This window comes from Macrotis lagotis, chromosome 6, assembly GCF_037893015.1.
Source record: "Macrotis lagotis isolate mMagLag1 chromosome 6, bilby.v1.9.chrom.fasta, whole genome shotgun sequence".
Taxonomy (NCBI): domain Eukaryota; kingdom Metazoa; phylum Chordata; class Mammalia; order Peramelemorphia; family Peramelidae; genus Macrotis; species Macrotis lagotis.
Genome location: NC_133663.1, coordinates 1,844,866 through 1,866,003, shown reverse-complemented (window position 1 = coordinate 1,866,003; position 21,138 = coordinate 1,844,866). Strand labels below are relative to the sequence as shown.

The following is a 21,138-nucleotide window of genomic DNA, read 5'->3' as shown; positions in this document are numbered from 1 at the left end:
TCTCCTACCAAGCCTTACCCAGGGAGCCTGCTGCCCGGAGGGGCACCTCCCATTCACACCCAAGGTAATGGCCAATAACTGGTCTGGTTCTTCTGCTCCCTGACCACGCATCTCCCCTCCTAACTCTCCCTGCCCCTGTGATCATTCCTCCTCTGACTGAAGCCGCCCAAAGCTGGAGACCTTCCCTACCTCCAAGGGGACCATTCCACTTGGGAAGAGCTTAGGGTCTTAGGAGACTCTCCCTTACATTCAGCCTCAAACTCTCTTTCTGAGAGTTGGTCATGGGTCGGTCCAAGAGCTCCCTGTGCAGCCCCATTTCTCTTGGGTTCTTCCCTAAAGGCTAAGAATGTGCTCTATTGTCCCTCCCCAAATCTTCTCTCCATCAGGATGAACAGCCCCAGGACCTGCTGGGTACAGTACTGGGGTCTCCGTGTCCTGACTTTCCCCCCCACTCAGAATCTAGAACTGAAGAAAGCAGCCTGGGTGGCCCAAGTTTGCCTTTTAGGGGACGCCTTCTCCAGGCCCTAAGGGGGCTTGGGAGTTCTAGGCACCATCTCTGCCCCTGTGGCCCTTCATGGGCCACCTGGTGGTCATGGCCCTTTCTCCCAAAGCCCCTGGACCTCCCTCTCTCCACAGTGTTTCCAAGACTCATGACTGGGTCTCTGGACCCCTTCCTGGGGTCCGGAGGCCCTCTCCACTAGGTGGGGCTGGAGGCATCCATGACCTGCCCCTCTCCTCCACGAGGTGGCTTCTGTCCTTCCCCTCCTCTCCTTAAGAGCCTTCACTCACCCCCTACTCTATGGCTCCCCATCTGACCACCCACCCTAACAGAATGGGGGCCCTTCCACCTAGTTCCCCTCCCTCCCTCTTCTGACCCAGGCAGGTGAGTTCCCCAGGGGCCCCCTGAGAAACAGGCAGGAGGGAACCTGGGAATGGCCCAGCTGAGGCTGGGGGACATTAGTCCCTTCTCTGCTTGTCTTTCCTCCTCCTCCTCTAAATCATCGGAGAGAGTCTGGTCCAGTCACCGGCTCCCAGAGAAACTGCCCTCCAAGGGCAGCCCCATGACAGCCTTGGGAACAGCCCACTATCTTGTCTCTCACTTCCACTGAGTCCCCGCCTTGCAAGGTTTCCCATTAATCCATGGGTGATTCCCAAGAGAGGCCTTGGTCTGGGGTGGCCAGATGGGGCCCAAACGCACCCCAAAGCTAGGCCTGGCAGAGCAGAACAGGGCTGGGCAGGGAGGAGATCCTCCCCCTGGTCCTGCTCTGCACCTGCTGGAGCCTGGGCTCCCAGGACTAGTTCACTGTCCCAGGGTCCATCCTGTTCTCTGGCCAGGAGACGTCCCTCATCCTAGAGGCTGCTGTCACCAAGTCCCCCCCAGCCTCCATAGTAGCCTGGAAGCACGTGTGTGCACGCACACATACACACACACACACACACACACACACACACACAGGCCTCTGTACAGTCCTCAGAGCTTGGGGGAGGGAGGGTTGGCCCCAGGTTAGTCCTGGCTCTCCTAAGGTGCCCAGGGGCCACCTGTCCACCAGGGCCCTGGGCTCTTCTCTCCAAGCCTTGGCTGACTTGTTTGGAACTTATAGAGAAGGATCCTCTGGGGTCACTCAGGGAGGCCAGAGAAGAAAGTCGGGCAGGGGGTTTGGATTATTTGTAAGTCAGTATTTTTTTTAGCTTGGCCCAGGAATACGCCAGCAGGGTCCGTAAAGGGCAGTTATTTTCGTCCTCTGGAATGATGCACCAGCTCTGTGGCCGGCCCCCAGGGCCCATTCTCTGACCTCAGGGACATTCCTGGACTGGATCCCAGGCTGGGTCTGGGACATGGGGCTAGGGAAGCACTGTGAACTCCAAGATTGGGTACTACTGCTCCCGGAGGAGGCACCCCCTTTCCAAGACTGGCCCAAAGGCCTCTGCCCACTCAGATACAGGGGCCCGACATGGGGCATATGGGAATGAAAGAGTACAACAAGGGAAAGCTAGAGCAGGGGCCAACCGGGCTTGGTCGGGCGTCCTGGGGAGGTCCTGGGGAGGCTGACCGCTCCATGTCCTGAGGATTCCTGGTGAGAGATGGGGGAAGGGGCACTCAGAGAGGAGCTGGAAGAGGAGGAGGGATCCCCAGAGCACAAGCGCAGACGTGGGGGGCAGGGGAAAGCAGAGAGCAGTCTACCATGATACATCAGGGCCCCAGGACTCTGCCCACCAGTAACCAGGCCCCTAGATCAGCCCCAGCAGGGAGCAGGGACAGGGATGAGGGAGGCCTGCTGGGCCTCAACCACTGTAAGAGGCAGGGACAGACGTCCCCCAGAGAAGTCAGAATGATCTGTTCTGGCTGCTCTGGCCCAGACTCCCAGAGTCGGTGCCCTCTGGGGCCGGAGCCCAGCCTGGGGTCTCTCCCTGAAGCTGGCCCAAGGACATTCACTACAGCCTCAAGCTTATCCTCCAACTCCCTGAAGTGAAGGAAGAGCAAGGAGCAGGATGGTCCTATTCTAGGGAAGACCCCAGCCTGGGCCTTGACTTCCAGATGTCAGCCTCCTGCCCAGTGCCCCCACTACCTCCCCAGAGGCCCTACCGTGGCCCAGGTCAGTGACTGCCCTCCCAAGCCCCTGAACCAGGTGCCCGCAGGAGGGAGGGTCAGGGGCCAAGGAAGGGCTGTTTCTCCTGACCATAAGGCAAGGGCTGACTCCCAGTCAGCTTCTGCATCCATGGGTTACACTGAGTCCCTTGCAGGCTGGCTTCTATCTGCCCCAGGCCCACAGTGAGAGCAATGCTCCCCATCACAGTTATGCCACCGTGGCAAGGAAGCCTCCTCTTAGTACCTGAGAGCCTCAGATGGTTGGGGCTTCACAGGCTCACCTGGGTCCATTAGCCATCTCACCCAGTCCTCCGTCTCTTCCTGCGCCACCCCCAGAAACCTTGGAGGCCAGAGGCCAGCCCTGGCCGGCAGCTCTCTCTCGCTCTGGTGTCTGCACCTCACCCCTCCATTGCCAGCTAGGGTCAGGGATGGGCCTCCTTCCTGGTGAATCTGGTTTCCCGGCCTCTCTAGGTCCTGGATAGAGGTGACTTTAACCTTCCCTTTATTTTTATCCTCATAGTGAAAAAGAAATAGTGAGAAAACTCATTTCCCAGCACTCAGCACCTTGGGCATGTTGTCACCCTGGGTTCCTCAGAGAGGTGGAGACGGGGGCAGGGAAGGGGGGTGGGGAAGAACAGGGCCCTGCTGCCCCGTCTCAGAGCTCTGCCTTGGCAGCCAGATGTGGCTCTAGGAGGCAGAGGCCCTGGCTCTTAAGGCTGCCTGCTCATTCTTATCTCCTGGGGGGGGGGAGCAGGCAAGCACTTCCCCAGCTCTGGGCTGAGGATTGCCAGCTCCACGGCATCTTAACCCCCTCTCAGCTCTGTTTCTCTGTTCCCTCTTCAGATGTGATCTGAAGTTCAGTGGAGGGAGAGGGAGTCAGGGGGTCCTCCCTAGGTCAGAAGTCACCTTGCCCACTTCTCCTGTGGCTATTAGTCAAACAGACAGTCAAGGAGGTGTTTAGCCAGAGCAGACTTGGGCAGCTGGTGACCGGGTGCTGAGGCTTAGTCCAAAGAGCTGCTGGGAAATGAAGCCCATCAGTCCCTGCTCTTGTTCTGCTTGTGGGACCCCTGAGAGGGGTGAAGGCTGGGCAGAGAAAGACTGAGGCCTGAGGGCAGAAAAACTCCCTCCCACAGAGAGTTGTCCAAATACAATCTGCCTCCAAGCCTGGCAAGGTGATGAGCTGCCTGTCATGAGGAGTCTCCAAGAAACTGGACCAACACTTGGTGGATCTTTTATCCAGAGCATGCATGTGAGATCGGGGTTGGATCAGATCTCCACACAGGCCCTGGCTTTCAAAGTCTGAGGTCCTGTGACCCAGCCAAACCTTCCCCAAATACCCCTCTCCCTGCATGAGGCCAAGGCTGGAGATGGGCAGGGTTAGGTGGGGAGAGTGCCGGTCCAGGGTCTTTCTTTACATTCTGCCATCCTTCCCCTTCCCCTCTGAGCGACCAAGGTCTAGCTAAGTGGGGTTCCTAGGTAAGATCTCCAGTGCGTGTCATCCGAGCATTCCTGAATTTGGGGTCACTCCCATAGAGGTCCAGTTCAGGTCCAGAGAGCCCCTCCTCCTACCCCCACTCATTCCTGCAGCAAGTGGCAGTGGGCACCAAAGTCTGGAGATCTGGGGGTGGATCCCCAGGAGCCCCCAAGGACCTGGCGGCCAGGGCCAGAGGCTGGAGGGGCAAAGACTCAGCATGAGCAGAGCAAGCAAGGGAGCAGGCAGCACGTGGGGGCCCCAGTAGTGAGTGGCACCTGGCAAGGAGCAAGTAGCCCTGGGCCACCCCCCCCCCCCCCATGCTGCCTCAGAAGCTCCCTCAGGACTCACCATCCAGGTGGTTTCGGGAGAGGTACTTGAGGCCTTCATCCAGTAAAATGACGGGCAGGGAGATCTTCAGCACCACCCCCCACTGCTGCGCACTTAGGGGGGTCACCTGAAAGATGAGCTAGAGAACAGAAATGGGGGGTTACTACATTCACTGAGCCTGGCATTTGAGGCCCCCAGTCTGGTCTCAGCTTCCCTGAACATGCCCCCCCACTCCAGCCTGGCCTCCAGCCGTCACCAGACCCCAGCTCACTCAGTCCCCCCCAGGCCTTCCTTCACATGGTTACCTCCTCTGGGGTCCTTCCTCACACTCTGCTCCACTCAGCTACAGATCTGAGCCCACGGAGCTGGAGCCTCTCCCTTCTGCCCACCCTGGTGGGGCTCACTCTACCATCTGAGAGCACACAGGCTCCCATGGTTCTCAAGGGGCTCTTTCCTCCCACCACTCCCCTTCCTTTCTCTTGGGGATGTGGCATGTGCCCCCATCCCATAGAATGAGGTCCCCCAGGGTCAGAGTCCTGAAGCTCGACTTCTATTACCCATCCAGAGGCAGATGCTTGAAGGCCACTTATCTCCTGTCAGCCCGGGGCCCAGGACAAGGCCCAGCAAACAGGAGGTGCTTAATAAAGGCTGATCAGTGGATGGACCCAGAGGGGATTCTTATGCAGATTTGGATTGTGCCTGATGCCGGCTCAACCTCCCTGCCAACTCCAAAATTCTCTGAAGCTTTTCTCCCTTAGAAAAGAGAACCGAGGGAGCAGCTAGGTGGCAAACCAGCCCTGAAGTTAGAAGGACCTGAGTTCAAATTCGACCTCAGACACTGGATAATTACCTAGCCGTTTGACCTTGGGCAAGTCACTTATCCCCATTGTCTTGCAACCCCCCCCCCCAAAAAAAAGAACTGAGAGGGAAATCTTCAAGGAGAGTTAATGGCCATGGACTCCAAGTCAGTTAGGATGAGTTTTTGGCTCATTTGTTTGGACAAAGTACTGCCAGAGTCGGGGTCACAAGATGGTGGTCCTGGGCAGATTATTTTGCTTCCCATGCCTAGGAGATGTTTTAAGACTAGAAGCCAAAGGGAGGGTGGCAGAGAGAGTCCCCATGCCCATGAAATCATGGGACCAGTCTCTCTCCCTGGCCCTGGTGAGAAGTGGTAGGGAAGGGGCCACAGACTCTAGGCCAACCTCTGGCTTGTTGGAGAGGCTGGTCAGCCCAGCATGCCAGGCTCCAGGTTCCTTGGGCTAAGAAGCCCAGGCAGAACTTACTGTCCAGTAAAGCATGGGCTGGCTCCAGACAGACCAGATGAGCCAGTCAGCCTCCAGCCCCTCCCTAAGCCAGCCAGCCTCCCACCATCCGGGAGCTTCCATCTCATCTCATCAACTGCCTCCATTGCATACTGGCTCCTCTTCACATCTCCAACTCTCCATGTCCAAACAATCCCGGAGGTCCTGCTCCTCAAGCCCTCTTCTTTTCCTGCCTCCCCATTATCTATTGAAGGGAGCCCCAGACTCCCTCTCACTCACTGCTCAGAGCTGAGCAGCAGCAGATCTTGATGGTTTTATGTCCAGTCTCCTCCCTCCAGTCTGGATCCCCCCTTCACACAGCAGGTCCCCACCACTTCTCACTTAGCTTATGCTACTGGCCACCTTACTGTAGGGCTCTCCCCAGGGCCTTTCCAGCCTCAACACTGGCACCAGAGGGAAGCAGGTCTCCTCATATCACCCCCCATCCAATCCAGTCTACTGGCTCCTTACTGAGAATAAACTAGAGATGCCCATATTGAGCTTTGAAAATGCTGCTCCACCTAGCCCCAACCTCCCATGCCAGCCCCAGTAGGCACTTCTCTCTCCCTTTCAATCTGCAGTCCAGTCAAAGGAGCCTCTTCTCTGTTCCTCAAACATGACCCTCCATCTCCCATCACCAAGTCTTTGCACTGGCTGGTGGTCCCCATGTCTAGAAGGCAATCCTTCCTAACCTCCATCTCAGAGTTCTGATACCACCTTGTGGGCAAAGCTTTCCCTAATCCCTCCCATGGGCAGTGTGCCCTCACCACTACCTCGCCATTTTGGGGGTCCATGCCTTTATACTGCACATACTCCTGTGTGGACCTGTCGTTCTCTCATCAGTCAGCCAACAAGCATCAGTGAAGAGCTATATGCCAGATTCAGAGGTAGCCAGATGGTTAGAGCACAGGGCCAAGAGCCAGGAAGCCCTGAGTTCAAATTTGACCTGACACTTGCAGGCTGAGCAGGTTCCCTAGCCTCCCTTTGCCTTAATCTTCCAGAGAAGGAAATGGCCAGTGGTTCCCGGATCTTTGCCAAGAAAAGCCCAGAGACGGTGTTGGCTGTTACAAGTCCCTGGAGTCACAAAGTTAGATGTGACTGAACAAGAACCACAAAGCGCCCACTCCTGGGCTGAGGTTGGAGGTTAGAATAAGCTTGGGCCTGGGAGTCCTGCCCAGAGGTTTGTGGGGCTGCTCTGGGTCCCCAGGGCTTGGTCTGGTCTGACTCACTGGCAGGCTCCAAGGCTCTGTCCCTGACCCTGTGCTGCTCAGCCCCAAGTCCCAGCAGGGGGCAACGGCGGTCCCTGGCCCCGGGAAGGGTGGCTGTGGCCCGATTCCTAAGCGTGGCTCAGGAAGGGTTGAGCTTCATAACGGGATTTCCCAGTGATGACCCGGAACACTTTCAGCACCCTGGCCAGGGGCATTGAAACCTCACTCAGCACTATGGCAAGGGACAGCTCCAAGGTCACTGCTGCCCTGCCTTGGTGGGGAGGATCGGGAGGAAGGGGCAGTTAAGGGAATGGGGTTATGGCCAGGGGTGACCACTCTGGTGGCGCTCAGGTCAAGGAGAGTCTGCAGATCTGGAGGAGGTCATGGCTCCACAACTCCTGACCATGTTTTTGACTTGGGGGGGAGTGGGGCGGAAGGAGGTCTCAGCCCACCCAGAGCCCATAATGGTGAGGACTTCTGAGGGCAGTGCCACCAGTGCTGATGATGCTAATATGGTGCCTGACGGTGTCCCACCCAACCTGGGAATGGTTTAAGAGTCCCAAACTCTGCATTAGTGGTTGCCAAGTGATCTGTTTTCATTTGTCACTCAAGACCTTCCGGAGCCTAAGCTTGCCTTACCTCTCTGACTCCTGGACTCCTTCCCAACACACTGCTCTCCTCTTGTCAGATCATTCTCCAAACATCCCCTGATTATCCCCTGAAGCATTCACTCTTCAAGCCCTTGCTTTCAAATGACTTTCCCCTCCATCCCTTTGCCCAATCCTTCAAGCTCCCTTCCCATCGAAGACCCTCCCAGACTCTGGGGCTCAGTGACATCTATAAAATGGAGGGTTTGAATTTGGGGTTGCTCAGATCCAAAATCCTTAGGCCCAAGTGGAGCCCCCATCACCCCTCCCTGTGCTGGACATCAGCCTTGTCCTTCCTGCTGGGACTGCTCCCACTTCAAAGACCCCCCCTTTCCCCTTTCTTCCATAGCAGAGCGCTATGCTCCAGGGCCAGTCCTGGCCAGCAGGGGCCCAGGGTGAGGCTGGATGACTCTCATGAAAAACGCCCTCCTCCTTGTCCCTACAGCCCCTTGGGGGAGGCATTGGCAAGGGGGGAAGATCACCTACAGGCATTGGCTTTACATAGAGGACCAGGAAGTGCAGGGCCATGGACATCATGATGGCCCCGAGCAGCCAGAGGTTCAGCCAGGGTGGCATCCGCAGCAGAGACTGGTTTTCAGATACACTAAAAAGTACAACAAAACCAAACACCTGAGTTGGAGATCCTCTGAGGTCCAGTCAGAGCAGAGAATTCTGATGACGTGGGCCCTGGGACAGCCCAGCAGAGGGAGGGGGCAGCCTCAGGTCCAGCCCCCCACCCCCCACATACACTGACACTGTGATCTTCTCCTGAGCTTGTGGTTCAGGAAACCCCCAGGTTTTTGCAGACCTGTGTGGCCACACCTTCCTCATCTTATACTCAGAAGATTTTTTGAACCCGACTAATAACTGACACCCTCCTATTAATTCTCCTTTGGGATCATTTCACACACACACACACACACACACACACACACACACACACGGCCCAGCCATATGAAGTCCTGTCTCTGGCCCTGGTTCTATGGGCAGTTTGTGCAGGGGTCCTCAGAGGTAGGTCCCTGCCAACCTCACTTCAGCCCTGAGATCACAGATGTCTTCAAAGGGACAAGGAGGCCCAGGGTGGGTTAAAGGTAAGTATCAGAGGGGCACACTTGAAAATCTCTGACTGGCTGGGGTTAGGGAAAGGCTCAGATCAGTCTGGATAAAATAAGGATGTACATGGAGTTGTGGGAGGGAACCTCAGTTTCCCCTCCTGTAAAGAGAGGAACTGGGGGGGAGGAACAACTTGGCTCCATCACACCAGAGATCCATTCAATCCCTGCCATCTCTAAGTGCATGGGCAGGCCCTTACAGACCAGCTCATCTAACAGCCTCATTTTACAGATAAAGAAACTGAGATCCTGAGAGGGGCTCCCAAGTCAGGTTTTCCCCCTTCTACCACCCTGGCCTGTACAGAGTGGGGACATTCAGGGCTTAAAAGTCAATCCTCCCTCACCCTGAGGAAGCCCCAAGTCACATCCAGAGCTTCCTCTCCCCACCCTCTCATAGACTTCTTACACACCCTGAGGAGGCCAACTGGGGAGAATCACCTCACAGTGGGAGGAACTGAGGCCCAGTGAAGTTAAATGGATGCCCAAGATCACACAGGGACTCAGACCATATCAGGTTTAAATCCGGAGTGTCCTGGCTGCTCCCACTGGTCCCAGCTCAACGACTGGGGCTTAGGTTGGGAGGGGCCACCCTCCTCAGGCCTCCTGCTGTTCTCTCCCATGCCTAGCACCATCTCATACCTGTTGAGTGCATTGCACATCTCAATGGTCACCAGCACGGAAAGGGCCATCGTGGTTGGGTAACGAGACTCAAAGACCTCACAGTCGACGCCGTCAAAGAGCAAGCTGCCCTCTGTGCACCTCATGAAGTTCCTCTGGAAGGAGGTGGGTGATTTGGGAGGGGGAGAAAGACAAGGATTTTGGTCAGGGGTGGGGGGCTGGAAGAGGGGCCTGGCCTGTGAGAGGGATTCTTCAGGGGCAGGGGTGTTGCCATTCCAGCCCCCCCAAAGTTCCTGCTTTCTAGGGCTCCCTGGGACAGGGTCTCCCCTGCTCAGCCAGACCCCAGGAAGGGCTGAGGCTAGCCCAAAGCCTTGGAACTTGGGGGCTAGCCCATGCTTGCCTCTACCTAGGTAGTCAGAAAGTCCTTCCTCTACTCTAACTGAAGTCCTCCTTGTTGCTGTTCCCAGAGTGCTGGACCAAGCTGGCCCTCATGCCCCTTGCTCACTCACCAGCTGGTGGAAGGTGATTTGAGGTCCTTCTGCATCATACAGAAACCACCATGTGGCTGCCCCTACAGTGGCCAGGCCCACATACACTGTCAGAGGAGGAAGCAAAGGGGGCAGTGGCTTAGGGTGGCAGCCCCCAATCAATGCCAGGGCTGGGCCTCTGCTCCAGAGCCATTGTTCTAGAGGCTTCCCAGAACTGGAATGTGGAGGGGGGATTCCTAGGTCTCAGGGAGCTGCATGACTGGGGATGGGGTAGAGAACAGATTTCTTCCCCCAGCCGCCCCCCCCCAGGTCTGCATGGAAAGGCTGGGCTGTGGCAAAACATCTCAATCTATGGGGGGCCCTACAAGGGATTCTGTAACTGAGCTTGAAGCTGACTCACTATATACCAACCCCAGTGGTTTCCTCCAGGGATCAGTGTACCACCAAGGCTGGAACCCAGGAGATGGCTGGGAGGTCTCCATCTCTAGGGCCCTAGGGCCCACCCCAGGGCTCCCTCTCAGTCAGCTCAAGCTGATCCTACCACCTTGGGGCTATTGAGATAAAGGCTGCTGAGCTGGCACAGCTGCCCAGGCCTGGGAGCACCCAGAGGAGGTGAACTGAGAGAAGCTAGAGGCAGGGAGACCTAGGAGCAGGGTCTGAATCATCAATGGCTGCAGCTTTCCCTATGAGGAGCACACTTGGAAGAACCTACAGGGTTCTGTCTCCAATGGAAGCTTCCTGATCCCAGTGGATGTCTTAAATAGGGACTCCCTGCTTCCAGGAGCTATCCCTACTGGGGCTCTCCAACCTTTTCAAAGGGGGCTCCCTGACCCCAGCAGCTGTCTCCAATGGGGGACTCCCTCCCCTCCTGCACACCCTATCCTAATCAATCCTGCCCTCAATATTTCCTGGTCCCCCCCACATGCCTCTGCTCTGGATCTTCACTCTCCATACTAGGAGCCATCTCCCACCTTCTCTTCTCTATCCTTCCCAGTCCCAGGTGGCCCAGAGTAGGACCTACACCCCAGGCCTTCTCCTTAGTGTTTGCTGTCCCATTCCCTAGTAGAATGAAAGGTTCCAAACGGCAGGCCTGGTGCTTAGCTGTGAAGCCCTGGACCCAACCTTTCCCTCACCTCCAATGGCTAGATAGCGGAAGAACAGCCAACCGCTAATGAGGGGTTCCTGGGGATTCCGGGGTAACTTCTCCATGATATCCAGGTCAGGGGGGTTGAAGCCAAGGGCCGTGGCTGGCAGCCCATCGGTCACCAGATTCACCCAGAGCAGTTGAACGGGAATCAGTGCCTCCGGAAGGCCCAAGATGGCTGTCAGGAAGATGCTGTAAACCAAGCTTTGACTCACCCATGGGCCTGGCCTCTGCCCCATTCCTGCTGGGCATCCCCTTCCTTGGTCCATATGCTGGCCTTGGGTCTCCCCCCCCCCCCACCCAGGGACTGGTCCAGGCTGGGCAGGGCAGGGCAGGACAGGGCAGTTTCTCAAAGTCCTATCTCCTATCAGGGACTCATAGACTGATCATGAAGGCTATCTAGTCCAATCCATTTTACAGATGAAGAAACTGAGGGCCAGTGAGAATGGACCAGAACTGGAATCTGAGTTAATTCCTGAGGAAGGAAGGGGAGCTGTCCCCAGACCATAGGAGCCTCTCTGCTGACCCTTCTCCAAGTGCCTTCTGAGGAAGGGACTGGTTTATTTTCTCACCTCAGGAGATGCTTTTTCTGAAGGGGGGGCCTTATTAAAGGAGTAGCTTCTCTGACCGCCCCCCACCAAGCAGACCGGGAGTGAGAGGCAGAGTGAGGGTCTGACCCCGTGTTTATCTGGCCCCAGAGCTTGGCTCTTCCCACTGAACCAGGAGACTTTCCAATGATTCATCTCCCAGCTCAAAAAGATGTCCACTAGACATGGGGGTAAGGGGAGACGGACACAACCCACTTGGGTGGAGGGATCGTCCCTGGAAAGTCCCAGCTCCTTTAAATAGCCACGTTTGTGACCCTGGGAAATGTGGTGGCCTGGGGACCCTTTGGGGAGGGAGGTTGAGATATGGGTGGCCTTCTACGGACTCCTAGGGGCCAGGGGTCCAAAAAGAGCCTTACCTCATGCACCTAAGCCCAACCCAGCACCCACTGGCCCTGGGGTCCGGGTCTGGAGGGACCTCCCCCCTAGATCCCAGGGCCAGCTTGGACAGTCTAGGTTCTGGGTTCTAGCAGCCCACCTCCAGCCTAGCTCTGCTGTTCCATACTGGGAGGCCCCCGGAATTTGGATGGCCCTGGCCATTTCTAGGCTCCCACAGTCTCCGGTGGCTAACCTCAGGCCCAGTCACAAACACCCACGGGCTGTGAATTAAAAGCCCCTCCTCCAGCAGAAGCCTTGGGACAGGGCTGGGCAGGGCTGGGCAGGATGGAGCCTGGGCTGCAGACCCCTCACTCCCCCGGAGCACTTCCATCTCACACACACAAGGGCTCTGGTCTGCCATGAGTGCTGATCGCGATCCCTTCGGGCCGCCTCTTCCTCCCCTCCCCTCTGGGGTGGTCCATCAGTCCCTCACGGTTGGCGTTCCGAGGGGTTTTGGCCGCCAGCCGGGGCCAGCCGGCTGCCTCCCTTCTTCCTCCCCGCCGCCCCGGCCTCAGTTTCCCCGCCTGCCCTTTCCGGCCCGAGGGCCGGGGCTGGGGGCGACCCTTACCACACGACCTCGCCCACGTTGGAGGAGATGAGGTAGCGGATGAACTGCTTCATGTTGCTGTAGATGGCGCGGCCCTCCTCCACGGCCGCCACGATGCTGGCGAAGTTGTCGTCCGCCAGCACCATCTCGGCCGCCGACTTGGCCACGGCCGTGCCCGAGCCCATGGCGATGCCGATCTCCGCCTTCTTCAGCGCGGGGGCATCGTTCACGCCGTCTCCGGTCTGGGGGGCAGGGCAGAGGCTGAGCCCCCGTGCGCCCCCCGGCCCGCCCCAGCCTCCCCGGCCCGCGCCCTCACCATGGCCGTGACCTCCCGGAAGGACTGCAGGTGCTCCACGATCTTGGACTTGTGAGCCGGCTCCACGCGCGCGAAGCAGCGGGCCGTGCGGCAGGCGTGGCGCTGCTCCGCGGGGCTCAGCTCGTCGAACTCGCGGCCCGTGTAGGCTCGGCCCGACACGTCCTCCGCCTCCGAGAAGATGCCGATGCGCCGGCAGATGGCCACGGCCGTGCCCTTGTTGTCCCCCGTGATCATGACCACCCGGATGCCGGCCTGCCGGCACATGGCGATGGACGACGACACCTCCTTCCGCGGGGGATCCAGCATGCCCACGCAGCCCACGAAGGTCAGGTCCGCCTGGAGACGAGCCGGAGCCTCTGGGCATCCCTGCCCCCCACCTCTCCCCTGCGCCCCCCACTCTTCCCCTGTGTCCTCCCCACCCCTCCTCTGCCCCCACCCGCCTCCTTTGTGCCCCCCACTCCTCTGCACCCTCCCCGCCTCAGGCTCAGCTCTCCCCCGGCCCTGGCTGGGTCCAAGGCTCGGCATGGGTCTTCCTTCTCCTCAACCAGAGCAGACCCTCCCTGGCCACCACCCCTGGGTGCTCTGAGCAGGGGGCCGGGACTGCAGCCCCCAAGAGGCCTAGTCCCCAGCCTGTCACAGCTGGGGCCCCTCCAAGGGGCAACGGGGTAGGTGAGGGGCCCAGGAGGGCCAGATGCTCACCTCATAGTGGATGAACTCGGTAGCGTCGTCCAAGCGCATGTCCTCCATCTTGCGGGGGGCATCTCGGGTGGCCAGGGCCAGGCAGCGAAGCGTGTCGATGCCCGTCCCCCAGTCCCGGATACGAGCCAGGATCTTCTCCTTGGCGGCAGGGCCGAGGGGAAAGGTCCGGGTGCCAGCACGCAGGTATCGGCAACGTTCAATCACGCTCTCCGGGGCTCCCTGGGGAGTGGGGAGGGATGGGGGGGGGGGGGGCTCAGCAGGGCCAGGCGCTTCTTCCAAAGTCCCTCCACAATCATCTCCTCAGTATCTGTTGGAGACCTCCTGTGACCGAGAGCTCACTACCTCCGGAGGCAGGCCACTGGCTCTTGGGGAGCTTTCAGGTGAGAAAAGTCTTCCCCATAATCAAGCTACAATTGGCCTCCACAATTGCCACCCCACCCCATGACTCTTAGTCCCAGACCTGCAAGTTGGGCCTGGACAGTCTTCGCCCAAATTCTTGGAAAGATGGGTATTACATGGGAGGTTTCTGCCTGACGTGATGCCAGGGTACCCCCTGCCCCTTTGTCCCTCTTTAATGGTGGCTGCCCAGGACTGAAACAGCTGGGCCCAACAAGCTGGGCCTTCCCTGGCCACCCTCTCCCTTTCAGGTCCACCTGAATGGCACCTCCTAGTCTCTGCCCACAGTCCCTACTCAGAGGGGACTAGTTCCTGTGGGTCAGACCCAGTCTGGCAAGGTCTCACAGAGACCTTGGAAGGGAGAAGGAGATGGGGCAGGCAGCATTTCCCCCATTGTAAAGATGGGAAAACAGAAGCTCAGAGGAGAGCAGGATCTGGCCAGAGGCACAAGCCAGGAATTTGGGAGGCCTCAGGCAGCCAAGTCAAGGTCCTCCCTTGCCCCCTCCCCGAGCCATGGAGGTAGCTCATGCAGATTCTGGTCCCAGGTCTTCCCTTGGGGATGGCACCTCTGGGTCCACCTCCCCGCCCACCTGCCCCATTCCCACAGGGAGAAGGGAACCTTCACAAACAGCTTGCTGCCAGAGGTGGGCTGGCTTGGACCCAGGGGTGTGCAGTACACGGACATGGACTTGCGATCCCGGGAGAATTCCAAGGTGCACTCCTTCTTCATCAACTGTTTAATGACCTAGAAGGGAGGAGATGCGAATGGTGAGGATGGGCAGCCCACAGGGAGGGGTCAGATGGGGGGAGATGGGTATGGTGAGGATAGGCAGCCCGCAGGGAAGGATCAGACAGGATATGGATGCAGTGAGGATGGGCAGCCTGCAGGGAGGGGTCAGGCAGGACACAGGTTGGGACATCTTCCTTGTGCACACCTGAGGGTGGGCCCTACTGATATGGAGCGATCTTTCAGGAGGCGATAGGAGGGACAGGGTGGCCTTCCTGGGGAGGCCTTGGAGGTTCTTCAGGAAATGCTGGGCCCAGCCTCCTTGCGGCCCTGTGGGCAATTGCTCCCTCCTCATTCCCTCACCGCATTGCAAGCTCCGGCTCGCTCCACTTTGGACAGCTGGCTCACATCTGTGTCGAAGACGTTCATCTTCTCCACCAGGCAGGTGAGGGCTGTTTCGGTGGCTTCTCCAACCTTCTCGTAGACCTTCTTGGACTGACCCCAAGGCAGACAGACACTCAAGGTCAGGGTGGGCATGGGAAGGATACAGGCCAAGAGTCATCTACCCTCATGCCCCCTCCTAGCCTGCCTTCCTCAGCCCAGAGCAGGCTTGGCAGGGGACAGGTACCTCTGACAGGGCTCCTGGTGCTGGCTTTGGGGGCCATGAAAAATGTACCACAAACACTTCTCGGGGCAGCCTTGGGGGCAGCTCTTGGAGGCCTGGGGACAGAAGCCACCCAGAACTTTCTCATGACTGGGCAGAATTAGTTGTACTGAAGAAAACAGACTAGCTTCCCCTTCTGCAGACACTCAGAGCTAGGAGGGGCCTTGGGCCTCAAAGCCAGCATGGACCTGGCCGAGAATATTGTCAGGGGAGCCATCAGGCCTCAGGGTAAGTCCCAGAGTGGGACAGGAGGCCCCCTACATGTATCGCCCCATCATGGGCACAGGCCTTTCCCTGTCCCTAAGAACTTCTCAAAGTTGGGGGTCCTGGTTGCCCTTGGTCCTGCTCTTATGAGGGAGCAAGTGGCCTTGGCCACCTCTAACAGCTGGAATTCTGGAGGGGATTGATTATGAGAGGCCCAGTAGGAGCCTCTGATACCCTCAGTCTGGCTCACCCACTCACCTCATTGTAGTCCAGGGAGGAGTCGTTGCAGAGAGCACAGATCGTGGCCAGCTCGACCAGTCCATCATACTGGCTGCTACGAATGGGTTCCCCATCCTTCAGCCTACAAGAACCCAGAACAAAAACGCTGGGAGGGGCCCCTGCAGGACCCCAGTCCAGGGGATGAGACGGCCTGACCCTCTCCAGAAAGCTCACTTTCAGTGGAGCCTCCCCCACCCAAGAGTCTTCTCAAATGGGATCACAAACCACCTACCGGGGCCCCCCAGGATCCCAGTGTGGGAGTCCGAGCAGCCAAGTCTGGCAATCCCTGATGACTGTCCCTTCTCCAAGGGCCTGATCAGTAGGAACAAGAGGGTCGTCTCCCTTTCTCATCATTTCACCCACTGCCCTCTCCCAAGCTCCCAACTGCTGCATCACTGACCACTTTCTCTGCTGCCTTGGACACCGCTGCTCTCTCTTCCTCGGCACTGTCTTCTCTCCCACCCTCCATCCTGGCTCTCCTCCCTCTCCAGCACTTTCTCTGTCTCCTGTGCTCTGATCTCCCCCCACATCCCAACCTCTGCCTCTGAGTTCCTCTCTAGCTGTCCTGGTCTGCTCTTCGTCCCCTCCACTGCTTCGCTGGCTGATCTCTCTCCTGAGGTCCCAAATCTCCTTTTGCTGCCCCAGTCTCTGCCGACCTCTAATCTCACACCTCCAATGCCATCGTCTACATCTTGAGACAGAAGCCCTGGAAAGAACTCCGACTCAGCCTGTCTAAAACAATTCATTCTCTTTCTCCAAACTGCCCCCTCACCTCCCCACTGCTATCAAAGATACCGCCACCCTCTCAGTCCCCCGGACTCACAATCTTATCCTCTCTTAACCCCCAGATCCAGTCTGGTGCCAAATCCTGTTGATTGCATCCTTTTAACGTCTCTCGACCTGCCCCCTCCTCTCCTCTGATGCTGCTCCCCACCCTGGTGCAGCCCCTCGTCATCTCCCAACCGGACTATGGCAATCATTGCTGGGGGGTGGGGATGGGGAATGTCCACTTGCCTCCAGCCTCCCCCGACTCCAGCCCCTTCTCCCCTTCAGCCACAAAACTTCAGGTCTGGCCATGTCATCCCACTACTCAGTCTCCCAGATCAAAGTCAAAGTGCTGTTTGTCGTTCGGCTAGATAACCCAGCCCTTGCCTCCCACCTTCCTAGTCTCCCTTCAACTGACACTCCACCACTACCCTCCCTATATAGTTTTGCAAGTCGAGACCCTGGCCTCTATCATTCAAGACCCTCCAGCTACAGCAGGTTCATATGTACAAGTAGCTACCTGACAGTGTGGCCCACCATGTCAATGATCCAGCCAAGCTCCCGGCAAAGTGTCTTGCTAAGAGAAGCCCCTTCCTGAGCCCTTGCTCATCTGGGGTTAGCTGAATTGTCCTAAGCCCAAGGTGGCCCCCAATGGGTAAACTCACCCATATTACACACAAAAGTCCAGCCCTGCCACCCAGTGGCCCCATCATGCCACCTGCCGACTGGCAGGATCAATCTTGAACATGTGGCAGTGCTCCCAGCAGAGGGCAGTGTGGCCCCATAGAGTCCTGGTCTCACAACCCTGTAGAGCTGGTCAGGGCCCTGGTGTGACCCATCCCTGAACAAGGATTTTTTCCATTTGATTGATTCTTGTCTTTCTTATCAAAGAAGACTAAACTGACACCACTATGGTCGAGGAGATAGAAGCTGGGGATGCTCTACCACAGGCCGGGGCACAAATCGTCCGTGTGAACATCTGGAGTGCTTTTTCTAGACCTATGTATGTCACATTTCCTGTGAGCTGCTTCAATTCCGCCTTGCTCAGAGAGCACACGCCATGCTGGGCGAGCCAGTGTCTCCCATGCTGCACAATCAATTCTACTGTTCTTAAGAGAGCCTTCAGGGTAACCTGGTGTCATTTCTCCTGACCTCCTTGTGAGAACTTGCCCACTGGCTGAGATCAGCCAGTGAAAATACTCTTCTGGGTAAGTGTACATTTGCCCTTCAACAACGTGGCCAGCTCATCATAGTTGCTCTCTCTGAGGTAATGTTTGAATGCTTCCATACAACAGACCTTCAGATTATCAAATAAAGCCTCAGGCCTTTCCGCTTCAGTCCTCTTCTCCAAGATAACCCTTTCCAGTTCCTTCAACCAGCCCTCAAGACTTAGCCTCCAGCTCCATCATCATTCTGGCTGCCTTCCACCGGACATGCCAGCTCATCAGTGTGCTCCTTAAATTGTCCTGCCCACACCTGAGCCCAGCACCCCAGATGTGGCCTGACCAGGGCTTCCCCAAGTTCTCCCCTCTGCTCCCTCACTTCCCTAACTTCTTTCATCTCCTCTTACTTCCTCTCACTTCCATCACACTTCCTCTGATCTCCCTCACACCTCTTCTCACCTCCCTCCTATCTCCTCACACCTGCTCTAACACCCCAAATTCTCAAAAAGCATCCCTCAAGGTTTCAGCAGCTCTCTTGACTGTCACAGTACACTGTTAATTTACCCTAGACTTGTGGTTCACTAACCCCATCATATCTTTTTCAGACAAATTGCTATGTAATCAATTTGAACTTGGAAAGTCAAATGGATTTTTTGAGCCTAAGTGTAAATGGTATCCTTTTTGTTAAATTTCATCTGAAGCAGAACAGCTAGGTGGTGCAGTGTATGGAGCACCCTGCCCTGGAGTCAGGAGGTCCTGAGTTCAAATCCAACCTCACACACAATAATTACCCAGCTGTGCGACCTTGGGCAAGCCACTTAACCCCTTAGGAAAAAACAATTTTGAGTTAAGTGATTCGGCCCAAAGTTGTAGTCGGTGATGATCTTTCTGGATTCTGACTCTTCCGCCATTCTAATTATTGTCCTTAGCTCTGGATCACGCACAGACTTGATAAGCGTTTGCCTCTGCTTCTTCCACATCATCGATAAACGTGCTAACCAGTGTAGATCTGCGAGGCATTCCACTGCAGACCCCTTCTGAATTGGTATTAAACCATAAGTAACTACACATTGTATTGACCATTTGAGGGCTTGTGGGTATATCTAACAGTTCTCTCATCTCACCCCCTCTCTCCACCTTGTCCACAAGAAGGGCATGAGGTGGTTTTTCAACTGCTTTGCTAAAATCCAGATAACCAACCACTACAGCAATACCCTCATCTTGGTGATTTAGTGACTCCGACAAAAAGGACGGTAAGATCAGTCTGGGGTGTCCTCCAAAGGAAGTACCTTCTCCAAGGTCACCCCTGCCAAGGGGTGCCAGTGATAAACACCAACCTAGCCTGATCCAGAGCAGACACGTGAAGCTCATGTGCAAGTGCCCACGATTCACAGAGCCTCAAAATGTCAGCATTCATTCCCTTTGTCTTTGAGAGTCAGAAGAGGAAAGACCTGGAGCAGCCTCATGGGAGCAAGAGTCCCCATGTCCCAGCCACCATCAGTCAACACAGGGATGCAAGTGGGATGTTTCTCACCAGTTCCTGCCTGTACCCTCCCTTGCCTTGCTTGTAACCCCCTCACTGCCCATCTGCCACACCAGCCCTGTCCTGAGGCCTAGAGCAGTTGCTTTGAGGGTGAGTCATGGTTCTGGCCAAGGCTAAGCACTCTGGTGCAGACCCACTCACTGGAAAAAGGAGGGGACACCCCTGGAAGCTTCAGGCACATAGCACATCATGGAGTCTGGGAGTGATTCCTCTGAGAATCCACTCAGGCAACACAATAAAGGATGGGGAGAGCCATCCCACAGACCCCCAGGACGCAGGTCCCCTCCCCTTCAATCCTCTGCCCTCCAGCCGTACTCACACGTGACCTTCAGGTGCATAGGTAGAACCCGTGATGCTGAATTCATGGAGACTGCAGTCATCTCCCTCTGCCTGGTCGATGATGAACATCTAAAGTGAAGACAGAGGCATATTGCTGAGCGGTGGCCCCCATGGCAGTGAGATCTCCCCAGGCATGGCGAGTGTTTCTGAGGCTGATGTTCAGAAGGAGAGGGGGCAGCCTCCAGCAGTGCATCCAGCTCAAGGCCTGGCAAATAGGAGGTGCTTAATAAATGTTTAGTGATTGAGCAAAGGAGGTACTTAATAAATATTCTGTGACTGGTCAAAAGAGGTGTTTAGTGCCTTGTCCAGTGAGTAGCCAAAGGAAGCACTTAATGAATACTCAGTGACTGGTCAAATGAGGTGCTTAATGAATGCTTAGTAGCTGATCGACTGAGCTAGAGGCTGCCAACCCAGCCCACCTGCATTCTAGCTCACTTTGGCTCCTTACTCGGGCCAAAATGCCCTTCAAAGACATCTTTTGGTCAGGCAACAGTAAGTGCCAGTTACTGAAGAAAAGCTCCAAGAGCGCCCTGCTCTGATGGGAAGCTCCAGAAGGGCCAGCCGCGGGCTCCCCAAACATTTGAATGTCCCCCAAATTTAACACAATCACTCATCATTGTTGGCTGCATTGCCTCCAGCTCTTGTCTTCAGTCTGCAGTCTTATCCTAGCCTTAGCAGAAGCATCACTGGACCATTTCATGGATCCCAGAACTCTGGACTAAGTATCAGAAGAGCAGAGCTCGAACAGGCCTTTGCAGGACATGGACCACAAGCCACCTTACATGCTACCTGGAGAGCGAATGTCCTGCTCAGCTCCCTCCCTGGACAAATGGAGAAGTGGAGGCCGAGCAGCTACCCTCTGGCAGGGCCAGGATTTCAACCCTAACACTCTAACACCAAACTGCCACACCTTCCAGCGAAATCCCCAGAGGCAGAGGAAAGTGCTGAGAGTTACCCCCTTGGTAAGAGATCCCAGTGACAGAGGACTATGCCCATCTGCTTGCAGCCTCTATGTCCTCACTATGGCCAGGGCTATGCCAGCCTCCTAATCAACCAGCTTCCCAAACACCATTTCTGATGTGACCCATCCTATCTGTCCTGAGACATAGAGTCTAGGGAAGGCATCTAAGGAGCCTTGCCCATGTTCCTGTGCATTGTGCCTGTGTCTGCATTCTCCCTCCCTGGCATCCTGCAGACCAAGATTCCATTTGCTAGCACTGCAAGGGCTGAGGTCAGCTTCCTGCCCAGGTGAGTCTGGAATGCCAAGGTCTCCCTCCATAACCAACCTTAAGGTTCCATCTCACACCATCAGATTGGCAAAAGAGGAAAATGACACAACGGAGGACTTGTGGTGCTGCCCAAGGGGCTAGAAGTGACCTGGCACAACCCTGCAAGTTCCATGACTGAGTCTATGCCACTGCTAGACCTAGAGTCCTAAGATGTTGAAAAGGTTTGGTACAAAAATGTTGTAGAGAGAAGAAGGTTTCTTGTAGTGTACTTCATGATAGCCTTGGACTAGACTACATGGGGTGTCTTTCTATAGGGGAATGGCTAACAGTGGCATCCCAGGTCAAGAGGTGAATGTGATTGGGAGCCTGGGCCCAGAG

The 21,138-nt window shown here is 56.5% G+C and overlaps 1 protein-coding gene across 2 annotated transcripts in view; it reads right to left on the bottom strand.

The window, feature by feature from the left end:
* The window catches only part of ATP2A3 (ATPase sarcoplasmic/endoplasmic reticulum Ca2+ transporting 3), a 79,266-nt gene that overhangs the window by 5,814 nt on the left and 52,314 nt on the right, over positions 1-21,138 (bottom strand). Inside the window, exons 9-21 of one of the 2 annotated variants that reach the window (XM_074190552.1) lie at positions 19,512-19,600; positions 15,701-15,803; positions 14,938-15,069; positions 14,467-14,592; positions 13,452-13,670; positions 12,753-13,088; positions 12,458-12,678; positions 10,896-11,098; positions 9,784-9,869; positions 9,296-9,429; positions 8,031-8,148; positions 4,410-4,527; positions 2,009-2,072 (exon numbers count right to left, since the gene is read on the bottom strand). In XM_074190552.1, coding sequence (XP_074046653.1) covers positions 2,009-2,072; positions 4,410-4,527; positions 8,031-8,148; positions 9,296-9,429; positions 9,784-9,869; positions 10,896-11,098; positions 12,458-12,678; positions 12,753-13,088; positions 13,452-13,670; positions 14,467-14,592; positions 14,938-15,069; positions 15,701-15,803; positions 19,512-19,600 — 1,949 coding nt within the window. The remainder of the gene's footprint in view (positions 1-2,008; positions 2,073-4,409; positions 4,528-8,030; positions 8,149-9,295; positions 9,430-9,783; positions 9,870-10,895; positions 11,099-12,457; positions 12,679-12,752; positions 13,089-13,451; positions 13,671-14,466; positions 14,593-14,937; positions 15,070-15,700; positions 15,804-19,511; positions 19,601-21,138) is intronic. The other variant, XM_074190553.1, reaches the window with a different exon arrangement.